Raw genomic sequence first — 25386 nt, 5'->3', positions numbered from 1 at the left:
TATTTAACTACTTGCGCTATAACAACGAGTCAATTTCGTGGCAAATCATAATCTACAAAATATAATTTTTAAGATACAATGAAATAAAACAAATTTTTAACGTAATTGAAATTATTATGAACGACAAACTATTAAATAACTGGTAAACAAAGGATGGCATTTATGCTAAGGACACATTTACTTCGAATGACCTCATTCCCCGATTGTGAGTGACCCATGGGTCACCCTGTATATTGCATGATGTCCTCCGGAGACAATTCTTGACGTTTCGGAAACAACAAAATCTACGATGCCACATGAAAAAAATAACATATCCCACACGTCATTGTATGTCAAGGAATTAATTAAATGATTAAGCACGAAAAATCAATGAGTCGATAAAAGTTTATGAAATTCTATACATTTCGTACTTAATAGCATAATATAAACTATCTTCTTTCACTAAGAAGTTATTACAACCCTGCATGAATAGGATTTTTACACAAATGTACATAAATATCGTATAGACTTGTTTAGTTGTATCTATAAGCTTGACATTAAACATTGTATGACATACGATGTTTTATACCTGTCAATAAATAAATAAGTGAATCAATAAACAATCAGAAGAGAAATGCAAACGCTTCGAAACAAAATCAAAATTAGAACCTTCATTGTGATGTGGTACGTTTTACGGGACATTTCAACTTGTTAGCAACAATAACGATAAAATGAACATATCGACAACTGGCGTTACAAAATTTAAAACAAATCTTTCTAAACTGATTAACTACTTTACTAATTTTTGATTATTTAAAATAAGATATGTTTTTGTTTCTGTTATTGTAAAAATGGAAGTTTAGCCGTATGTAGAAAGAGATTAAATTACATTAAAGAACAGAGAAGACTCAGAAGATCCAGCAGAGATCGGAGCGAAGAAGATACAGCGGAGCTCCGCGAAAGCCGTAGCACAAGAGCGGAAGCAACACCTCGAAGAAGAGAAGGTCTGAAGAGAGAAAGAAAGAGAGAGGAAGGGGACCGAGTTGAAAAGGGACCGGGCACGGGAGGAAGGAAGGCCCAGGGAGTCGAACGAAGTGGAGTGAAGTGGAGTGGAGAAGTCGGAGAGGCCTGTTATTAGCGCGAGGTTTATGCTCTTTCGGGTTTTTGCCGGTGGCCCCGAAGAAGGAGAAGGAGACGGGCGCAGCCTCGCAATATAAATACGCTTAATAGTTTAAGCACACTGCCGGGGCCCGGGCATATGCTAACCAGCCATAACTACGGCTTTACTACTTTCGTCCACCGAACAAACCCGACGAACCTCTGTCTTTCTCTCTTCATCGTCCTATTGCTCCCTTTCTGTGTTGCATCGAGTGTCTGACTTTAGGAGGACCTCTGTCTTCGTACCAGAAACCCTCGTAAAACGATGCTTTTCTCCGGCCACAGCAATCTCTTTCAATTACCCCATGATCACTGTCATTGTCAGCAACTACGTTCGATCGCGGAACAATGGTTAACCTCTCCCGTAATTCAATACGCTATTCCCCTAAAATCCAAACACGGGGACCTTGCAGAGATCGAGAATGTTTCTCGATTATTCTGGATATCCAGCTAGCTGACGGTAGAGCATTCATTGCGTTAGAATTGTTCGAATTAGAACTGGCTGTGGGTGAGGTTAGAGTTAGGCACTTTTCAACAAAACAGGCACTTTTCACAGTTATATATTAAATCTCAGTTATCATTATCGAATAACTGGTCATAATTAATAGTAATTGTCAATAATTGTTAGCCATTAGTCATTAACGTTCCAGCGCAAAATTTTTGGACACGATTTAACCAAATCAAATAAATCGTTAGACAAAAATATTAAAAGTGAAGTACTTCTGAAGGCGAACTCTAATTTGTTTACTTAATATGTTCACTTATATCTGGCAACATTATAATTATATTGTAATATACAGTGTTAATAATTTGTTCACCCAAGCATAAACAAATTCAATTGTTCAAATAATTTTAACCTCGCAGGTACTAATTAATTAGTGAATCAGATTTTAATAGGCAACTAATGGCTAAATTATCCTTAGTCAATATAACATTAACACATAATTACTAGCAATTCGTCATCTATCTACAATTAATAGTGTCTTTAATTATTAGTCACTGTTACACAAATCATTGAAGTCAAAGTCATTAGTCATATCTCAGACTACATTTTGTCCAACTATAGGTGGAATGGATCTGCGAGATAATTATTTATCTTTCTCTATTTTATGAGAAATTATGTAAAAGGTTACAAACAAATATTTAGCGGGTATTACCAGTTTTTATGTGGAACCAACATGCATTCAAGTTTTTTTAGTAATCAAGAATACATGCTCGTTTCCGGATTTTCGATTGGATATGACAAAATTAATTTCGCAAAATGCGTTTCTTAATTCTGCAAAGTACTTTTGATTATCAAACAGTGGGATATTTTCCATGGAATTTCTCCCACGAAAGCTGAATAAAGTCAACATTAAGGAGTAGAGCGAGTGCAAAATAAAAGAAAGGAATCCTTTGTTACACTACGTATTCCAGACTAATTCGAAATACATCATACACTGTACAATATTATTATCCCTCGGACTGCGAAGACTAGGTCAACTTGACTCAAAGTATTTAAATTATTATCAAGTTACGGAACTTTTAGCAATTACATAATATATTGCTAAAAAGTGTTTTCAAAATTATATTTCCGAAAAATTGGTAATTAACCTTTTAGATACGGCAGGATTTTGCGCAAATAAAGTTTTTCGTAACTAAATTACGATTTTCTCTTAATATATATTTTTTCCGGATATCTATATATAGTACTAATAACATATATTCTTTTCTTAATATATTGTATATACACACTTTCACTTTAATTGTTTGCTTTAATAAATAATAAAACAATTGAGTAAAGCGCGAGCCATTCGCGAAAGCCACTATAGTGGCGCGTAGTGTCTAAAAGGTTAAAGTTGAAAATGATCACAAGTATTGTGGTCCGCTGTTTGAGGGTTAATTAATAAACTGTGTACATTAGGCTTTTTTTAAAAAATGGTGCATTTTAAATAGTATTCAAAACAACAAAAATGTTTAAATAATGTAAGAAAATCAATTATTGTTATTATTATTATTATTCTTATTATTATTGTTATTTCAACTTATTAAAATTATTAAAGACACGTTATCTGTTTCGTGTTCGTTTCAATTTCATTAAAATAATCTTTATTTTGCATGAAGATCCGCAGCATATTGATTAACAAAATTAGTGTACATATCTGCGAAAAATTCTTTCCGAAAACTCTACGAAGTTTTCTCGTATCAACTCGAAAATTCAAAAGCGTGCATAGATTATTACGAACACTCACCATTAGTTTCAGCTCCTTGAGGGTGATCTCCGAGGAGACCTTGAGCTCGTGCGAGCCCTTCAGGTTCCTCCGGGTCCTCGAGGGCCTGGCGTTCTCCATCTTGGGTCTCTTTGCCGCCACCTGAGCAAACCAAAGCGACCATTACACTCGCGCTATAAAGTCTTCATCTACGTATGGTCTCTCGAGCCAGAACACTTTGACCAGCCCGAGGATAAAAAGGGAGGATCCAAAGGAGGCAGGTGGGCCTGTGGTCGCGCCACGGAAACGTAATGACGATTATTATCGCGAAATGGACGAGATGAGGCCAATCTCCTTATCGACCGGCATCAATCTGGACCGGTTCCAGGAGACTCGGTGACTCGGCACCATTAACAAAAATCCCTTTTGTCGCCATCCCCGCGCCGCTACAATGTTGCACAGTCGTTTCTCCGTTGTTCCTACTCACCTCCGTGTCGGTTTCAGACTTTGACTCCTCGGTGTCCTCCACGCACTTCACGTAGATCGTCGCTCTGTCGTACTTCAGACTCTCGAGACGCTCCTGCTCGACCCTTGCCAGCATGCAGGCTGGACATAGATCTAAAAGAAAATGCAAGGAAACATTTTGTTTAGTCGACGATTAGGTAGATTCGGAAAATTGGATTTCAGATTCCGTGAAATCCATCCCCGGAATCGATCGAAGGCCTCGTCAGGGCCGACCAATTTCAAGATTCCTTTAACACCCTACCCGCGGCCACCCTTCGTTAACACCCTTCGGGGTCAGATTACATCGAGCAGCGAAGTTACAAAGTCACCGAATGAGAAAGGGTGACGGGGCGGAGGGTGGCCGCGTGGGCGGGCATTTTGACGACGACGGCGACGACGCCGACGCCGACGCCAACGCCGACGCCTAGCCGCCGCGGGGCTCTTATCCCATGTATAATAGATTGCTTACGGCCGGCGAGATTAATACAGTAATTAATAATATACGGTGACCAGAGCGGCGTAAGAAGCGGCCATTGTTGCTGGCCGGACACCGCAAAAACCGGGCTGAACGGCTTTCAGGAGCGTTACGTCATGTTCAGACAGTTGCCCGGTAAAGGGGCTGTCGGCCAACCCCCTAGAGCTACGCTCTGACCCCGAATGAATTCGAATGTCCACCGAGCTGCGCTGGGGGAGCCTAATTACGCGATCGCGCCGTTTCGCGACAAGAAGAACCACTCTCTGGCGGCCGGGATCACCTAAATACAGAACGATAGTTCGCACATTCTCTGCGTGGTCCCTCATCGATCCCTCGGCCTATTGATCCTCGGAAGATCGAACGCATTCTCTAATGAAAGAGAAATGGTTTACTACAGTAAAGTCATCAGTTACTATGAATATTGTATAAGACGTGTTTAACATTTTTGTTACAAAAGAGACAAAATGAAAGAATTTCATGTTTTATTCGATAAATATAAAGTTATTACATGTTGGTTATTTAACCTTTTAGGTACGGCAGGATTTTGCGCAAATAAAGTTTTTCGTAACTAAATTACGATTTTCTCTTAATATATATTTTTTCCGGATATCTATATATAGTACTAATAACATATATTCTTTTCTTAATATATTGTATATACACACTTTCACTTTAATTGTTTGCTTTAATAAATAATAAAACAATTGAGTAAAGCACGAGCCATTCGCGAAAGCCACTATAGTGGCGCGTAGTATCTAAAAGGTTAATAAAAAAGAGATTGAACATTTGTATAAATATAATATTGATTACAGAATTCTTACATTTTGTTTATTTTTGAATGATGCAATTTAGCATGTATTACTCGATAAATATAGAGTTATGTGTAAATCGAAAAAGGAATGGAAGGCTCAACAATAGGTAACCCCACAATAACCGGCTCACCCTATTATCCGATTTACGTTCTGAGGAATAGATTTCGGGGGTCGAAGCAATCCTCGATCTCTAGCAAACTGCTAACGAGTCGAGAAAATTTTCTAATGACGTTCGTTTATCTTCCGGTGTGATTGCAGCAGGGCCGAAGTGCAAGTCTCCGCGACCAGCAAGAAGCAAAACAATCGGATTTCGGACGCCTGGACGTTTCCGGGAATCACGAAGGGATAGGAACCGGTAGATACTCGAAATGAATTCAAATGTCCACCCTTGGATCCTCCAATTACATCGTCGCCGGGAGGGTGCACACGATAGGATCGTTCGCTATCGAGTTTAATCGGAAATGCGAGGAAACCTGGGCTAATCAGGAACGCGTGGGGACGACTGAGAATCAGCGGCTACCCCTTTTCCGAGTCTTTTAACCCTATCGCTGTAAATCATCCCCTTCGGATCGGGCGACCGTGCTTTCTTGAGCAAACGTATTAGAACGAGTTGGGAATTTCAACGACACTAATTAGCTATAAAATACTAGTACAGAAAACCTTGCTGACCGCTTAACAGATCAGAGATTCACAGCCGACGGCTTTTGTTACTGTATAGAGTATATGTTTTGTAATTCCCCGTCCCAAACTGCAAGCACTTTTTACGAAATACATCGATCATATTCGATCTGTTTCTTGTAGCATACGTTTGTAGCGAATAGTAATAACTGTTCATTTATTTTACTCTGTGATCCTCGATTTCATCCTGATGAGAAGTCAAATTAAAAAATATTAATTGGTATGGCGAATTTCTTTGTGGTAACGTCATTCAACCACATGGCTGCGAACTTTCGTTCTGTAATGAGTTTAAAACGTATCTTCTAGTTTTTCAAATATACAGGGTGTCTTGCTTAAGTGTGACTTTAAATTTTCTTGTAAGCTACATTTTGCAACATAAAATGTCGAAACATAAGACAATGTTTCGAACAGCAGTTGTTTGGTACGAAGAGAACCATACATTGCAAAGATTCAATTATTGCTTCTTCCTTTTTTGTCAAAATATGATCTTGAGTTTTTTTAACTATAATACGCAACAATTAATCATGCCATTCTAAAGTCTATTAAATACAGACTAACAAATTATAAAGGTGTACGAGTTAAAAACTAATGTTTATCGAGATATTCGGTAGTTGATTTTCAATGCAACGAACATCCAAAATGTTGTCAATTGCAATAGATGCAAGCATAATGATTAAGCAATGCGAACGATTTGTGTTTCATAATTTGCTAAAAAAAAAGTAACACCACAAAAAACAATTTGTTTTATACAACAAGTGGTTTACAAGGAAAATGAAAGTAATAGTGTTAAATGAGTTAATAACTCTATCGTTTTATTAGTAATAATAACTCTATCGTTTTCTTATATCCCTGCGCAACAGTGGCAGAAGCTGTTCATTTATTTCGCACTACGTTTTTTGGTTACGTGTTTCATCCCGATCAAGAGCTGTTACGACACAGGGAAAACTGTCTATAGGCTTGCGGTAAACGAGAAGAGTAGCTGGAGATGGAGGCTATTTCGTTAAGAAGATGCATTGCTGGAAGAACGAGGAGGCCGAAAGTCGAGGAGGAATCGTAGGAGGCAACGATGCGTGTCTCGAACAAACAGCGACCGGGTTTTATTGGCTAATAATACACAATAGGCTGTAGCGATTCCCGATAGAGTGGAGCAACGGCGCGGATTTCCTCCTGTATTTCCCTAAAGTGCCATCCGAGGGCAGTCAAACCATAAACGGACGCCGAGAGGGGGGCAAAAACTTGGACGGGATCGAGCGGAGAAGTTTGCCACAGTCCGATTCCTCGGGATTTTATCGCGCGCGCGGAAGTGGCCCGCGCGGAACTCTCTCGTGGGACACCCAATCGAACTTGTCTTCGAGTTCGAGACACCATAATTCCCGCGATCTCCTATGAAATCTACAAATTACAAGAGAAAATATTCCTGCGAAGATCTTCGACCGATCAATCACGCGGACAAATCCCCTCCCAGATTACAGCGACAAAATCGCGTTGCAGTCGGTGATCGGGGCCAATTATATTTGTCCCCAGGAACGACTCCTGCGACTTCTGGGGACCGCACCTGAGACTCGGCGGGGAAAACGCGCCGGCGATTTCCGTGGAAGCTAATTAAGATCGATAAATCAAAGTAACAGTTTGGACAGCCGTGTCGGACGTCCCGTAGGAACTGCAGCGACACGGAAACCCGGGGATCAGCGTAATAGCGAGCCGGAAAAAAGGAATACGCGGGGTAAAAATCGTCGAAAAGGGGAAGAGCGAAACGATCGTGCGGAACTGTGACCGTCCGTGAAATTGGATGATCGATGAGTTTCTCCGAAAACCCTCGTATTCGATTCCTTGGAAAAGATCAATGAATAGTTCCCGCTGTCAATCTGCTGCAGAAAATTCAGAACCCCAGATAATAATGACTTTTCGACCGTAATCGAGGAGCCGCGAGATGCTTATAAGCCCACTTTTGTTCTTAACGCTTTGACACGTTCACTGCTGGCAATCGACCACTAAAATCCCCACACAGTTCAAGCAATTTAATTAATTAAAGTGAAACTAGAAAGTTAATATTTATCATAGGGGGTGGCATTGAAACTCTTTCGCATCCGAAACATTCTGGTCAGATTCAATTTGTTCAAATATATTACAATAAAAATGAATTTTCAGGATTGGTCCAGAAATTAGTGTTCCATATATTTGGATGACGTAATGCACAATGTGCTAAGTGGAGGTCAAGATTAATCTAAAATTGTGTCATAGTTATAATGTTTATAGTTTAAATTTACTAATAATTACAGTTTCCTTAATTCCATTGTAACATGAAAAGGGATATTCTTCAATTTTAATTTGATATTAGCATTACTTCATTAATCCGTTCTCGTACAAATAAAATAGTGTTCATGTTCAGAAATATATTAAATAAAAACAATAATATTTTACGCTAAATCAAGTTGTCGATTATCTTCTACACAATGCATAATAGCAATTTTTACCAAAATATGATTTTAACTGCAAATGACCTCTGCTAACTAGATATGTAAAAAACCTTCGTAACTTAGGAAGATCACAAATAGAAAAATATTCGCGTGGACCTTTGGTACTGACTTAAAGCCGTGCAAACTTCTCGTATTGAACTTTTTCGAACCTTCAACCATTTACGGGATATTTGCTAGGACGTTTATAGACTCAGACGATCTGTACATGAAAACCATTGATACAAGTTACATCGTTCCTCTATAAAAAAAAAAGGAAAATACCCAAAGAATTGTCTCGTCAAAGACCGATGCTTTGCAACTCCCACAAAATGAACAGCAAACTCAGACCAAATTACTTTTTCAAGGAACGAAGAAGACGACTTTTAAACTCGGAAAAGCAAGGAGATAATTTATTGTACGTTTGCACCGAGAATCTTGGAACAACGGTGTAAAAAGCTGGTTTACATGGCAACGAAGGAGTAGGACCATAGTTGCCGAGGAGGAGCGCGCGCACAGAAGGAATTTACCGAATCCAAGGAGCGCGGTTTCCAGTTTTAAGCGCTAACGATGCCAGCCGAAGAAGGAGAAGATCGTCGCAACAATGATTTCGCTAACGAACGTCTTCGAGCGCCACAACAAAGTCGAAATATAATCCTCTTACGGATCCGGGCGGGTCGCGCGTGTAATCGGGGCTTAAAAGCGGGCATTACACGCGGCTTTCCGGATCCACAGCCGGTACTCCGGTGTCTCGAGGAAATCGGAAGGACCTGCCGCCTCTAATGGATCCTCGATCGACGAGTTAATTAAACGGGAACCTCGGTTTTCAGTTACCTTGCTCCTTACTCCGTTTACGAACAAACGGAAATCATTCGCGACGTCTTTTCACTTGTACCGCTGCATCCGAAAATATTGAGTTAGTGAATAATTATCAGGCGTTTCTTTGACGTGCTATATTCTAATACAAATTTAAAATATTTTATAAATCCATGGGTAAAAATATCCTTCTACTTTTAGGTTATAAAAATGCGTGTCGATAATCATACTCATATTCATCATATCATGTACCACAGAGAATGGTTTGCCCGTTTCAAATTTGGCGCGCTAGCTTTGAAGATTACCATGCGAATCAGTCGATAAAAAACTGGCAGGCGAACAAAGTTTATGACGATTTCGATAATTTATTGAAGTAGATGGTGACTACGGTTCGGATTAGTCGTTTAAAAATGTTACTGTTGCATTTTTATCCTTCCTTTTTCATAATAAATAGCGTTCAAGAACGCCTGATAATTATGCACCGACTGAATAGTTGCAAATATTAGGTAAATTCACATGTTCATAACGTGAATCGATGTCGTATGTTATAAAAATATTAAGGAATATCATTGTTATTTTAACGGTTTGTTCATGGTACCCCACTTAATAAAGAATATCAAAGCGCATATCCTTCTTAATCAAGTTGCTATTTCTGATGAGTATAACCGTCAGCTAACTGATTAAGAAAGGATATTAGATATAATAAAGATAAGATATATAAGAAAGAATATTATTGTTGAATATTTGTGCTATCGTTGGATGAATTCCTGTTTCTAAATAATGTGACGATTCGAGAAAGGACGATCATCGTATCGTATGCTAATCGTCATGGACGATCCACGGTCATCCATTATTTTCTATTAACTGTTGTACAAAAATGTACAGCTAGCGATGTCGCCACTGTGACACGCCTGGACGTAATGCTTCCTAGACAAACAATCTAAAAGCGCCCGTATTTGGCTAAACATTTTTGTTTCCAGCTGACTGTTACATAACAGTATTTGCGCGAGTAAATGTATAAGGAACAATGTTCAAAACTATCTATAGAATTTTTATATCCACTTCCATATGCTCCATCTATTTGTTGTTGTATTACCCATTTGTGATACTGTTTCAAGGAACGGTCACAATCGAGCGGTGTTCCATAATAGGTACTTTTACGTTACTTCCCCTTGTAAAGTTAGCAAAATACTTGTCGGAAACCGTGAGAATACTTCCCGAGCAACCTGAAATTCGCAGGAGGGAAAAAGCAAACTGGAGCACCGGCTGGAGTCCGGCGATCCGGACGATTAGGCTTCTGGATTAACGAAGGCTCGTCGCTGTCAGTGCCGCGGAACAACCCCAGGGCCGTTGTCGGAGGGGAGGCAGGTTCTAAGTGAGCTTTATCCTCGTTTTATCTTGTTTTCCAACCGCCCCGCGGTCCCCTCGCGAGGACGAGCATCGGTCATCTAGGCGCTCCATTTAATCCCGCTGGAAAAGAACCCCCGTCGCGCGGAGCGCAAGTGGGGATATCCTGCAGGATAAGGAGCAAGACACGAAGGGAGAGAGAGGTGGGACACCGGCCAGGTCCAGAAACCGGCGGGACGTCGCTAATTCGACCCTTCGAAACTTGACCTGCTCTCGACTTTCCGCGTCCACTTCCGCCCCGAATTTACGGCGATATCTCCTGCGCCGCGGACTGATGAGTCCTCTTAATTGTCCGTGACTAATGTCGCTATTCTACTACAGTCCGGATCTTTTTCGCGGAGCTGTTCAAGCATCTTAGATTGTCCAGCGAAGAATTTATTTAGGGTTTGTGCGATCTCAAACAGGTGGTACGTGAGATTTTTCACGATTAACTGGGACAACTCGGGACACTCGACGGTCCCAAAAAAGCGCGTATCATTAACGCATTTCGTGCCACGTGTACCACCGATGGTAAATGCTTGCATGTATATTTAATGGGGTAAAAAATAGTTTATAACAAATCTGAAATTAAAAAATCAAATTCCACCACAAAAATGGATCGTAATGAATTTGTTTTATTATTATGTACGATTATTAATATTTACAGATAATATAGCAAGTTTTAGTGAAATAACGAATGACTAGAGTGAAGAATCGAGTAAAAATAGCTCGGCATGGAACGTGTTAAGAATTCACATTTATCGACAGTCGACGTCGAGAAAAAAAGGTAAGGAGAAGACACGTGTGCAACGCGCTACATGTGGCGTTAAATTCACGACGAAAGACGTTGACGAAAGTTGGGCATATTTTACCGAAGACGATAGACTGCCGATTGGAGAATGTATCGCGGACTTCGAGGAATTGAACACATTATTAACACTTTGTCGACCGATCGGGGAGATCTCCCCATTTAGAAAAAAGTCGGGGCCCGAACGATCGGGGAGATTTCCCATTTTGACTTTAGCAATGCGTTTCTCATTTTCTATCATTGTTAACTACCTGGGCCTCGAGTTTCTTTGCGATTGCTGACGGACTGCTGCTGCGGAGCACAACATATAATAAAGTCAACTAATTTTGAAGGCTCCTTATTGCCTATTATTACGGTTCTTTAGGTTCGGGATTTTGGGATCTCTAAAAACCGTTAACGCTCAAGTTCTACCAGTCATAAAATCTGACTCGACCATTACTTTATGACCGCTACATGTACCCACGTGTCTGACACGTGCGAAAATAGTCAACCCTCGCGGACATTTTTGCACCTTACTACCTGGTCTCAAAAAGGTCCAGCCTTCACCGTCACACTAACATTGTGACATTTTTCTCTTCCATGTTTGAGTCGTCTTATTTATCCTCAATTATCTTCAATGTCCTTAATTTCCCGACATTGTTGGCTATACTTTTTGAAACATGATTAAAAATAATTGTTATAAACTTTTAATTTTATGTTTTGTACAAATAATACGTGAAATCGTTAAACGAAATTGATGTCGTGAAATATAATTGCTCACATGACTAGTTTTCTGACTTTTTTGAGTTCAAACACTGAATTTCAGTCCGTGCTACTTTCCAAAAAATGCGCGGTGGACAGGGTAATTTGGCTTTCTCAAGTGCGGTGGAAACCGAACAGTTCTCTGTGGCGGTTGCGGTCGGCAAAGTGTTAAGATTGAACGATGTGCAGAAGCTGCTGTACGGTAAACGTATGCTGAAGGGGTCAACCAAGCAGTTCGTAATGCATAAAACAGGTTTAACGTCATGGCAGATATTAAAGGAAAGATGAGTTCAAGACCGAAGTGAATAGTGCAATAGTTCACGCGTAGCTTGCAGAGCGAAGAAGAGACCGAACGAAAGCGCACGACTGTGCATCGATGTGAGAGATAACAAGCCAGGGAAACATGGAGGACATAGCATTTAACGCAATACAGGATTCGGGTTGAATACTCGAGTATCGCTAACTTTCGGATCCCGATCCAACCCGATCACGTTCAATCCGACCCGAGGTTTGACTATCCGTCCATCTCTCTACAAAACCTACTTAACTAATTGCCTCAAAAATTTAATTGCACCTTTAGCATATTTCTGACTACAGTCCATACTAGAATTAGCCAAAAATTTGTATTCTTTTCTACTGTTTAGATCTCCGAAGTTTAACCACTGCGCTACGATTTAACTTTCGGTAGCCGCGCTCTACAATATAACATGCGGTAAGGCGTTACATTGACTGTAGCTCGAATAATGAACTGTTAGTCAACGTGACGGACACGTCGTTTTTGTTTCTGCGACAAATGCCTATGGGCGTGGTATATATGTCGCTGGCGGTTTAGAAACAAAAGTATCTCGACGCGAGTGGCGCGTCTTTACAGCGCAAATGCTTAGGAAAACGTGCAAAAATGTATGATCGAATTTCAAAATATCGTTATTTGTTTTATTGTCGACTTTTTTTTTGTTCTAGTACCTGCTATAGCCAAATTCATGCTAATTAGGGAACTTTCACGTTTTTTATTTTGGAAAAAACAGAATAGCCGGTATCATGAACAACGTAAAACGACCTTTTTTAAAAGCTCTATGTTCGAGAGTATAACGTGCCATTAATTTTAAATATTTTTATCCTACAAATTTTAAAAACGTTTTTGAAATACGTACAAGTAAACTCTACCAGTTTGACTGCAAAAGGTATAATAGTTTATATAGAAAAAATTCTCGAATAATATTAAAAACTTCATACTAGTATATATATTGCCTTAACTCTTTGAGACACTGAATTTCACAGAACAAATATACCCATGTGGTACAGGAATTTAGTTACGTTTTCAATGAAACACAATTGGTTTATTTTGATTAACAGAGGAGTCACATGATATAAAAGCACAAAAAATGAATAGTTCAATTGAATTTCTTATAGTCCCACCGTGCCACATAGGTTCCTAATGAAGACAGCAATAACGCAACTATTGCAATATTATGAGGTGGGTCTAAAATTGTTCCATGCATTACTGTATATCAAAACGGTGGGACATTTTTAATCCCACCGTACCCTAAAGAGTTAATATGAATCGTGAAACCGTGCGAACGTCGCTTTTCCAACAGGTGAAGGGTCGAACGGAGCTTCGGACACAGCGTGCAAGAGGACAGCGAGGGAGTCGAAACTCGAGCAAACAGAGATCCATTCCGGAATGCTGGGTGTCCAGGGAACAAGTCGCAAAGTCGTGTCCATTGGTCCGGGAATGCATATATTAAGACGTGTCCGGCGCACTTGTCGCAGCGCAGGGAGCGCTAACAAATGTCCCTCCAGAAACGTTTGACCCCCGACAAAGACCACCCCCGCAGACTAAATCTCCAGCCGAGGCAGGGCCGTCGTTCATCGCAGCGACCCGTACACCAAACTAATCAGCAAATTCGTGTTCTAAATCTAAATCGCCGACCGAATATTAATTCGAGACCGGTCTCTGTCTCCGTTCCTCCGTTCCTCCGTTTCTCGGACCCTCGGCCGCAGCTTCTACGGGACTCCTCTTCTCCTCCGTCCACAGTTTCGCCTAGGTTTTGCGATACAGACAGTGCCGTAGCTAGCCTGATTTGTGGCGGCGGTGGTAGGAGCGCCGCGGAACGCTTCCTAAGCGATATTTACGAGCTGCGTTCACGGAATCGGAACGCCGTGGTCGCTTTTAATCGCGTCGAAAAGCCTGCCTTCCCGGAAACCGATTTCGAGTCCGAGGCGCGAGTAAAAACGACACCCGACGGCGCGACTCGCAACTGGAATCGCGACTAATTCGATTTCCTGCTTGAGGTTCTTCACCGGACTCGGAGACCTGACTAACGTCACCGTCTTCATCGACACGGCATTGTCTTACAGTCCTCCCAAGTCCTGAAAACGAGGTCAGAGCCCTTAATCTGTCACCCAGGAAATTAACTTTCGTTCGACTCGTTTCACAATCGAAATCTTTCTTCGCAGTGAGAAGTTACATCATCACGCTTGAGGTAATGAAAAGAATCGCTTTCCACATGTTGATAATTTATTTGGACAAAATATCTCGTGACATATTTAGTAAACATATAAATCAAATATTTCCAATGCAGAAATTAATGAAACTGAAGTAATTATCTCACAGTTTTTAAGTATATATCCTGCTACTTGTTGCACAGTTTTCTTTAGTATGTTCTGAAACTTTTACTCTAATACATAGAAATCGTAGTAATGGAGTTGAAAAGTGATTGGTGCAACTTGGAAGCGTTATCATATGGTCGCACCAGGTTTCAACCCTTTGCACTCGTGTGATGAATCGGAGGCACCACTAAAACTGTTCCATCACTTTCCAAAATAATTTTTAACATGTACAAACTGCACTTTGTTACACAAGCTGGAAATACTATAAGCCAAAAAATTATCTTAAATTCACAGTTAAAATGGTTTCGAGTGCAAAGGGTTAATATCTAAGGGCGACGTAAAATAAAATGCGTTCCACCTATTACTTCTAAAAATTTCCAGGACGGAAGATGTCATACCCATTAGAGTTGTCATTATGGTATTACGGAAAAAGTCATATCTGGTTAATAAGTTAAAGATAGATGTTCTATCAGATTCATTTTAAACGTCATTTTATATTTCAGTCATTTTGAGGTGGGTTTTCGTTGTTAATAATTAACTCGTTCTGTCCCAAGCTGTTTTACTCGACCCTTCACATTAATATGAAAATAATATTATTAATTATGTCCATATAATAATATTAATATTTTACTAAAACTCGACATATTATTCCTAATTATTAATTATCGTATATACAGCAAAAAACGAACTTATTATAACCCATTCTTGTGGTGGAAGTTAATTCCTCAGTTCTAAATTTATTATAAACTATTTGTTTAGCGCATGAAATAAATGTGGAAACAACAGTCATAGGCGTCTCCTATTTTAGATAGTTAATTCTGTGATTTCTTTTGTCGCGGCAGTCCAAATAACCCTTGTCCCCCCGGCACGTTTTGTGCCCGATACCGAATCAAAATTCCACTCTAACGATATTCCAAAGATCGTAGGTCGTAGCCAGAACAAACGGACAATTTAGCCATCTTCGAGGACTATTCGTGGACCAAGATGGAACAAGAGTGGACCAAGGGGTGGTCTGGTACAAAAAATCGGGGGTTGCTTTCGGTGACTGATACGGCCCTGACTAACGAGCCACCGGCGGACGATCGTTCCGCTCTTAGAGCCTCGAAGGGTGGTCCCGTCCTCCCTTTCTCGTGCACGTCCTTTCCCATTTCTTTCTCCGTCGTTCGCGGAGGCGCATTAGGCACCGTCCAACCTCGTATCAATCACTCGACAACCCTGATCGCTTGGCTCCGCTCCGCTCGGCTTCTTCGTCGGTTCGGGGCCTCCCGGTTGACAGAACCGGAGGTGACGCGATTGAATACCACCCTCAGACGCCACCCTGCGATCGCCGCGTCGCTGGAAAACCGGGGGAGGAAATGTTTCTCGTTCGACTGCACCCGGTTAATGGCCGACAGCCGAAGAACGATCCGCGGCTAATGATCTTTCCCGTTTTTCCCGGGATCACCAGGTGCATCGAGACAATCCCACAGGTGTGCCGCTCGATGCTCCCTTGGCGCTGCATGCGGCAAATTATGAGCTGTACTTGTTGAATGAATATGGAGAACGGAACTGAAAGTCGAACATCAGCCTCGGATTCTCTTATTTCAACACATTTTCCTATGTTCGAAATTATTTAAGACTTGCAAGCTCTCAAAGTGTCGAGTCTCTGCTGATTTTTGCAAAAACTGTCTTCTTGTTTGAATTCATATCTTGGAAATTGTGAAAGATACAAAATTTCGTTGTTGTTTGGTAATTTCTGGCATCTTTTTTGTATTTGAAAAATATTTTTCCGATAAAAATATTTTTGTCATGCGAGCCCGATCCTCGGTACAAACGTCGACAAATTTGAAAAATGTTTTGATACCAATGTTTTTTTCTTTCGAAAACTAAAAAACAATTTATCTATTAAAGAAAGCAAGCCGGTTAAACAATTCTATATTGAAATAACAAGATGTTTTCCGAAAAATAGGTTAATGAGACTATCGAAATTATTTACTTTGAAAAAATTAAAAACTATTGATGGCGATGACAATCAGTATCCTCAAATATACGGGTACAGATGTATACACGCCCGAATAATACACTGATACTCTAATATTATAATTAGATACCATGTGTTCATTTGAAACCATTCAATCGAAATACCTAAAAAAAACAACAGTTTTAGGAAACATTTTAAACGCTAAAATTAACATGAACTTTAGCACGTATAGTGTGAGTCAAAATGAAAAATATGGATGCATCGCTCCCAAGAGATGTAGATAACTTCTAGCCCATGGAAGATATCACTTAAATCCCCGCTCTACCGTTGGTTCGGTCGAAAAAGTTTCTGTCTAGACTGAGGAACCTAATCGTTCGGGAAGTAGCCGGGATGTAGATCAGACAACTCGTTCCAAGCTCGTGGAAGATATCACGGTTTTAAGCCTAAACGACATCTCCATCTGGGCGATCGGTGGTCCGGCCGTTGGACGTCCCGAGCCGAAGACGCCGGCCATTCGGCGACCGGCTCCTGGGCCGTTTGCAATTCAAATGACTCCCGATGGAGGATCCCCGAGATCGGTCGGGAGAGGCAGAGCCTTGACAAATGTCGCGGAGAAAAAAGGCCGCGCCATCCGCGACCGAGAGACGGACAAGACAATGGGATGTTTAGAGGGCTCGGGAGTCTCGAAACGCTGGTTCCTCGAGGAACGGAGGACGTTGAACATCGGTCCGCCGCCAGGATCCCCCTGGTGCTACCGTTCCCGAGAGCCAATTTGCCTGCCAGCCCGTCGACAAGGATCTGTCGTTCGACAAAGTGGGCTTGTGCTCGCGCGTGCCCCACCAGCATCAACCCCACCCGCTCCGCGTAAATCTGATCGGACTGCAGGCCCGAGGACTTGAATTGAATCGTACACACTATCACCCGCTTCTTTTCGAACCCTCTTTCTTCCCCGGTCCTTCTCTCTTCCGCTTCGGAGCCAGATAGCAGATTCACCTGCAAACGGTGCGGCTCTTTTTTCAAACGAAATCTCGAGTCTGGTCTCGACAAATTCTTGATCTCATGGCTCCGCGTCTCCGATTGCAATGCAAAGAAGAACAAGGTACAGCGATATCATGAATTTTGTAAATGAATAGAAGGACAGCAGCAGAGTGGCCAGGATATTAGGTTGTTGCAATTAATATGGCCAATTTTCATAATTAAAACTTGCCTTCTTGTAGCTTAGTTTCTCGCAGCAGATGACGTTGTACATGCACAGTTTGAAAATATGCGTCCGATACGTAATCTTGACAAAACGTGCACACATTCCATAGATATTGCACAATACGTATAATTGAAAATCGTTTTCATTAAATATTGGAAGAGAAGAAATTCGTATAATTTATTTGTACGCTTTCAAACTCGGATATAATAGGTGCGGGACGATACAAAACATAAACATTGTTCTTGGTGAAAGTGTTACGAGTGATCGAACCATCATTTTACGGCTGTAAACTAACAATTATGGAAAATACCATTGTAAAGGATATGGGTGAAGCAGATTCACGTTCTGTCGTTTAAAAAATCGCTGCTCACACGAATCCATCGAGAAATATACAATTCGTCAAAAATCATTAAACAAACTGATACAACGTTGACAAGATTGAAATTTGAAATTTTTCCTCAGCCTCCTTTTTCATCGATCTTTCAACTGCAGATTACCATATTTTTAAGAACGTATGTCACTTTTTCATTAGGAAACTAATTTCGAAAAAAAGCTAACGTAAAACTGTATTTAACGAATTCATTGCCCCATTTTCTCGCAATTTTTTGCCCAGAAAATGTGTATTGTATTGAAATATCCATTAACACAATACTATACGGGCTATTTGATCGAAAGCTTTTGCGCGTAGCCGACATATTTTACGATATTTTATAGAGTAATTATTTTACAATTCAGTTATAATTAATTTGTTGTTTCATTATTGTATTATATTTTATTTACTAAGAATTTCCGATGCAATGTACGTATTTCCCTTTATATCATACTACATATACATAAGGAAAATGTACGAGTGAAAAATTGCATGATATCATGGAATGAATATAAAATTAGGACGACATTTTTTTCTCGATCATTTTAACTCTAATTTTTAATATCATTGTCGATATTTTTAAACGTGATTTATAGCATTCAAAATCATCTAAAAGACATGCTTTTACACATGGATGGTTTCGTCCTTTTCTAAGCTACAATATTGCATTAATGAAAATATACGACCAGATTTAAAAAATCGATAATGAATTTAAAACCTCGACCTAACACTTTACCGACTGCTAGCGTTTCAACAGGCTCGCGTCGGCTCTGTTCTGGTTTAGACTGTCACGCGGGGGTGTCTGTGTGTCAATTTTCCAAACGATATGATACAGTAGCGTTGGCGGCGAAAAGTCTATTAATCGACTACCGGTCGGTAAGAGTTGGCGACGAAAAGTCTATTAATAGGCTACCGGTCGTTAATGTGTTAAAATAATCAGAAAAGAAAATGTGATTTGTATTCGTCTCATGAACTCTCCTATAATTCTTTACCTACACATTTCTTTATAACGTCAGGTTATGTCAGGTTATGTTATAACGTCAGGCATAATAAATGTATTATTTGTGCTCTACATAAAATGGACACCCCGTATATATAATAACATATACATATATATAAATCGTCGGCATTTCGCGATCATTCAAGGAAAACCAGATTTTTGTATTTCCGGACTGTTATGCATTAAGTTTGTTAAATGAAGTTTAACTTAGATAATCGAAAGCAGCCAATTTTCATTTGCAACGAGCTAATAATTTGACGAATTGAGACCAGATTGCATGGAGCAGACTGCAGCAGTAAATCGAGATGCACGCCGTGCTCGAATGCAGTCAGAGGGAACGAGCAGAGGCCACTGGCGAGGGCCAGGGGTGAGAAACTTTTAGAACCCCATTTGGACCGGCACCACCTACTCGACCCCCCCTCCCTCCCCCTGATGCCGCGCCGGTTTTTCTGTCGGTTAATTTTCAGGATACTTCTTAATTATAATGAGACACTTTGCGAGCGCCGGGGAGAGAGAGGCATCCGAAACAAACGTGGTAGGGGGATTTATGTAAATCGACGGCTAATGTCTTCTGGCATTATTCCTCGGGTTTTGAAGAGGGGAGAGAGAACGACACGGCGTGATCGTAGTGGTAGTGGTAGACGTTTACACAGTTTACATACACATTCACGCGAAATTGTTCTCCTTGCATACAAGGAGAGGATGGTGCATACACCATCACAATATTTAATCTCTCCAAGCATGAATTTTCACAGTAGGGAATAATCTATTTAATTTTTTCTTTTTCACTTGTCATTCGCTTCATTTCATTCGATGAGGTTTTTTCGGTATTGCCGAGGGATTCTGTGGCGAATAGTTTTTCAACTGATTCACATTTTCTTTACACTTAGAATAATTATAATTTGAAGAAAACTAAACGTACATATGCGGGCCGTATCCCTGTACAGATTAAAGAATCGCGCATTGTTTTATTCTATGAACCATCGCAGAAAATACGGACCTCAAAATTGTATAGGTTAACTCTGTACACGTAAAAATAGAAAGAACTGATCAATCATTTTTACCAACATTTATAATTATTATTATGTAAATCATGTGTTACATAATTATTATTTTGTATTTCCCTACGTTTCACCATCTCTCCTCCTCGTGAATGAAAGAATGAAATGAAATTAAAAATGTGTCCTGCTAACCCCACCGATCGTCGTTCGCGAACAATTAAATTATTTGCGAGCGCGATCTCGAAACGAAGCTCTTCGAAACTTGACTAATTAATCCGATATTCTGGTCAAGCGAAACGCAAGACGCGGAACGGCTAAAGGAGCTCTCGAGTCCAGTCGATTTACGAGAAACGTTCGTGGCTCGATTAAGCCACAAATAAGCCCCAGACATATTGAGAGAGCCGGTCGCGATTTATCACGATTCTAATGAAGCTTTGCGACTTAGAAAAAGGATATTCGAGTACTACCCGGTTGCACGTACACGGTGTCCAATTCGCAACGATACAGACCGATCCCTCGGAACAGAATTCACACTGTAATCAACGTATCTTTCTACTCCTATGACAATCGAGTGGACATTTTTGTATCTTAGCACTTGGAAGATTCTTCTTATATACCTACCAGCAACCCAGTATTAACCCTCTGCACTCGAATATCGACTCTAGAACGGCGCTAAAAATTGCTACACTGCTTTTAAAAGAATTTTCACGTCCTGAAATTAATCTATATTCGATAAATTGCCAAATGCTTCTATAATCATACACGATCAATTTCATATGTATCGAATAAAATCATACAAAATGGAAATACTGTAGAATTAGTATTGAGCGCAAAGGATTAACAAATAAAAGATTTTGTTCTTATCTCTGTATTTTATGTAATAACCACATATAGTATGAACAAAAATAATATTTAAAAAGAAATGGTACTTTGTTGTGAGTTTATAGAAAAAAAAAATTCAAGAGATTACATGTAAGAAATCGTTTGTTCGTTGGAAGGCGATTCTGCTGGGCGTGCACAGGTGCTAAATAGATCCTGTAATAAATACCCCACCGGGTACATGAGACGCGAATCGCGCGACGCGATTAGGCGGCGACCATATTCTAGACACATCGCGCGGAGAGATCCGGTCGAAAGCAGCGGGATGAAAAAAGAAGGAAAATCAGCGACGACGGTGTGCTAGGGATTGTGTACCGATAATTAGACCGGGCACGTACACAGAACCGGGGATAAAAACGAAGGAGAGACACATGGGGGAGCGCTGGTAACGATCCGCCTAGGGACGATCGTTTACATAATGACCCCCCCGGAATCGTACGAAAATTAATTGCCGATAAGATCGAACGGTCCCAGGATGGAATAAAGAGAAAGCCGTTAATTGCGCGCGATCGGTCTTCGGCCCGCAGAGTCCACCAGGAAATTGATACGGCTATCGTCGCACATGCGCCGACCGATAACCGGCCCCGCTGTTATAATCGTTTCAATACGCCGCCCACGCCCCGAAACTTTACTTTTCATACAACTTCGAACACCCTAATCTCTTCGCCGATGCCTGCTCCACCGTGATCCCGTTTTCCGATAAATCGCAACCGAAAAACGGCTTGAAAATTTCATCGAGATTATCCTCGTTGGATTCCAATTATCGCTTTTATGGTGTTTGGTATCTATACAATCCAAGTCGTGTGTTAACCGCTTGTAACTACATGTTAGACTCGCGGTGAAGATTTTATACATGGTCTACCAAACGAGTCGTTTATTTTGAAAGTGGCCTGAGTCCATTTGTTTTAAAATCTAAATATTTAAGGGTTTCGTGTTTAATCAATTTTTGGTAACATGGCTATTGAGGTCTGGAGATGAAAAAAGGAAATTATATGTAACGTAAATATGTAAATGTTATGCTGTCAAGAACGCGACGCAGAAGTCTTGGATAGATGTTAATTAGATAATATTCTACGTTTCGTTGCTTGATATGATGTTGAAAAAATTTGAAATCAAAGGAAATTATACAAAAGACGTATATTCCACGAAGAACCATTGATCCAAAGTAAAAGAATATAGTCAAATTAACCGATGCAGCTCATAAAATGAAATGAATCTTATAACTTATAAACCTATCGAACATCAACAACAAAGCAAACATAATATGTTCAAAATGCAAGAAACACATATGCAAAAACCACAAATACAATCGTTGCAGTAATTATGTAGTAATTTTTACAACGACAACATTATTTTCTCCTGCGATATTTAAATCCTCCAACGCAATTTACTCTGTGTACTCCACTAAGTAATTAATCTATATTATTTTCTGTAATCAAAATGGTAATTATCCTATTTAATAAGTAATACTAAATAAATAAATAAATTGTAAAAATTGAAATATTTTTCATATACTGTATTTCTGTTTTTTACTTACTTTCTTTATCTCTCTCACTCATTTTGACAATTCTGTAAATCAATTTTTACTTTCCGTTCTGTTTTCATATGAATTATTGCACCCTTTTGCATAATAAAGAGACTGCGAATCTTCATGTAAAATAAAGATTGTCTTCATCGATTTCATTAACTAGGTTCGTGAACTAAAAGTGATACAAAGAAGCTCTTTCGATACTTTTATTGTTCCAAATTGTCATTTACCCGTTTCTATTTTAAATGCATAAAATCCGCAGTCTAATTAACAAGTTTAAAAACATAGTACTATAGTGTAGTAACCAGAGATATGCAAGTGTTTTCGACCATTGGCGTAAGTTTTACTAAACACCCTAGAAGGGTTAATCGAGCACTCGGAGTATGTAATTAATTATTACTCGGAGCAAATAACACTCACCGGGATTGGTGTAGAACTCCGGGCCACGTTTTCTGATAGTGATCGGGTAGTCGACGTCGTAGAACTGCATCAGTTTCGACCACTCCTCCGCGGTGACTATACTGTACCTGCGAGAAAAATAAAAAGCAATCGGCGTGGGAAAAAGTGTCTGTCGAAAAGGACGACGGGTGCGGAGAGAGAGAGAGAGCGTAATCGGGTTTGTAAGCGTGTACAAAGTGTAATCAATGTTTCCCGTTTCTTTTTCCGTCGTCGTGCTGTCCCGCGACTTTGGAAACAGTGAAGCGATCGTTCGGTCGATTGTTTGCCGAACAATGTGCAACAATGAAACGCGCACAGAGAACTGGCGCATGGCGTGGTCGTTCAGCCAGGGGCGTATTCGCAAGCCGGAATTCACGATTTTCCGACAACGGCGTAGAATCCGTGATGGTTTTTGCCCCGTCCCCCTTAATTATACCGCAAATTAGAAATTTCTTGCCGCGCACCGGCTCCAGCTTTTTGCCCCTCAATTGTTCACCCGATCCTGGCGTGGTTCCTGAAGCTCGCGCGCACCAGCCCGGAATCTCGCGCGCCGCCTTTGATCGATAACACTTTGAAAAATTGACCCGTCGCATCGACCCCGAAAAATATCCCGCAAAATATCCTCCAAAATGCCAATCCGATCTTCTCAAGATCTCCAGCCAAACTTTCCTTGAATTTCAGCGATTTCAACAATCGCGGTAATCAACAATACCCTAAACGCCGCAATTGCAATTAAATCTTCTAAAACAAACTTTTCGTTTCAGGTACCGTGAATAATATTTTTGATTCGCGAATAATGTGACAATGGAAAATTGTGCGCATGAAAATTTTGTTACTGATACCTGCAAAATAGTTAGTCAGAGTTCTGTTGAATTTGTCGTGCATTACTCTTGCATTAATCCACGACGAACGAATCGCGTACCGATCACGAATTGTTATTATCAAGAGTTAATCGCAAATAACGATTTAATTGTTTTCAACTGTTAGTTACAATTAGGGATAAATAGAGGAATTTAAAAGAATAGAATAAAGTAATAAACACGATAAAGACAGTTCTTAACGGAAATATATCAACATATTCTTCCGATTGCAATAATAAATCAATAATTAATTATTTGTCAGTCGACGATTAAAAGAAACTAACATTGTTGATGTACTATTAATTTCAAGTCATTAAAATGATCACAAAAAAAAGAAAATTAGGCTTGACTCATGTTTCGCAATCGATGTAGAAAATATTTATTTTTCATAAAGATTCGCAATCTAATTAAAGACTTAGACACTCTAATTTTAAACAGGAAACAACTTTTTTTCAAATTGCATGTAAAAAATTGTTTACAGTTGGTTGGGACGATAAAGAACCTAAAAATTACGTTTCTACAACTTTATTAGCTGACAATGAACCTATACAAAAATTTAAAGACTGCGTTTTGTCGAAATGTATAATTGTCGCAAATTCTGAAAAATATCCGCTATCTTCAATTATTTGCAATATATACCAGCGTGAACTAATTTAAGTGAAAATTCCAGCACGTTTATAAGTTACCGGGAAGTGTCAAATGATATTTTAAATTTTCTTTGTGGGCTCGGATAAAAAATACTTTTACATTTTGTTATCATCCCAACCTATTGCATTTTTTAAAAACAAATTTTTACTCATTGTCCAGTAAATTATTTCTTCTGTCATCTTAACAAATATTCAAGTCGGTTGATACAATTTGACAAAAGTTATTCCGTTTTAAAGGAATAACTTTGAATATTTCCGTATCCGACCGTATTGTATATTATACTTCTATACGACTATGGTAAATAAAGAAATAAATAAATAGATAAATGATTTCTATATCATAAACTGTTATTTACTAACTATTTGACGGATTTAATTTTATAAATATTTAAATACTTCTTCAAATATTTGAAGTTCCCAAAAAATAGATTTCAATTCACGATCAACGCAACAAAACTCTTTCACACAACTTTTTTTAGAGAAATAAGCAATTTTTCGTGTAAAATAGCCGCCGCATTCGCAAGTTTGTTCTTCAAACATTGGAAATTTGAATTCGTAAATAGCGAGCCCAAAGACACTGAAATATTTAGTTCTGATTAAATTGAAGAACGTTTCAAGTTTTAAGCCACGATTCCGCTGTTTTACAAACGCTGCGGGGAAAAGAAGCACTTTGACTTTCCGCAATACAATGGAATACGAAGATAACCGTGACTCGTTCGAAAAAATCTGGGGGAATCGCGGATTCGATTATGCGATCGTGAATGTTCGAAGGGAGACTACTGAACGACGCCGAGCGATCCCGGCGAGATAAAAAAGAAAATAGTGGGAGGCTCGTTAAACGATTTAATTGAAAGTGATCGCGGTGGGTAATAAAAATTAGCGGGAATACGGGT

The 25386-nt window shown here is 39.7% G+C and overlaps 1 protein-coding gene across 1 annotated transcript in view; it reads right to left on the bottom strand.

The window, feature by feature from the left end:
- Nucleotides 1–3225: 3225 nt before the first annotated feature.
- LOC144468432 (uncharacterized) overlaps nt 3226–25386 on the bottom strand; it is a 61981-nt gene continuing 39820 nt past the window's right edge. Inside the window, exons 22-25 of the mRNA XM_078177891.1 lie at nt 22969–23075; nt 3814–3944; nt 3359–3488; nt 3226–3278 (exon numbers count right to left, since the gene is read on the bottom strand). Coding sequence (XP_078034017.1) covers nt 3226–3278; nt 3359–3488; nt 3814–3944; nt 22969–23075 — 421 coding nt within the window. The remainder of the gene's footprint in view (nt 3279–3358; nt 3489–3813; nt 3945–22968; nt 23076–25386) is intronic.

This window comes from Augochlora pura, chromosome 4 (genome assembly GCF_028453695.1).
Source record: "Augochlora pura isolate Apur16 chromosome 4, APUR_v2.2.1, whole genome shotgun sequence".
Classification (NCBI taxonomy): Eukaryota; Metazoa; Arthropoda; class Insecta; order Hymenoptera; family Halictidae; genus Augochlora; species Augochlora pura.
The sequence above is the reverse complement of the archived record's forward strand: the minus strand, read 5'-3'. Positions and strand labels throughout refer to the sequence as shown.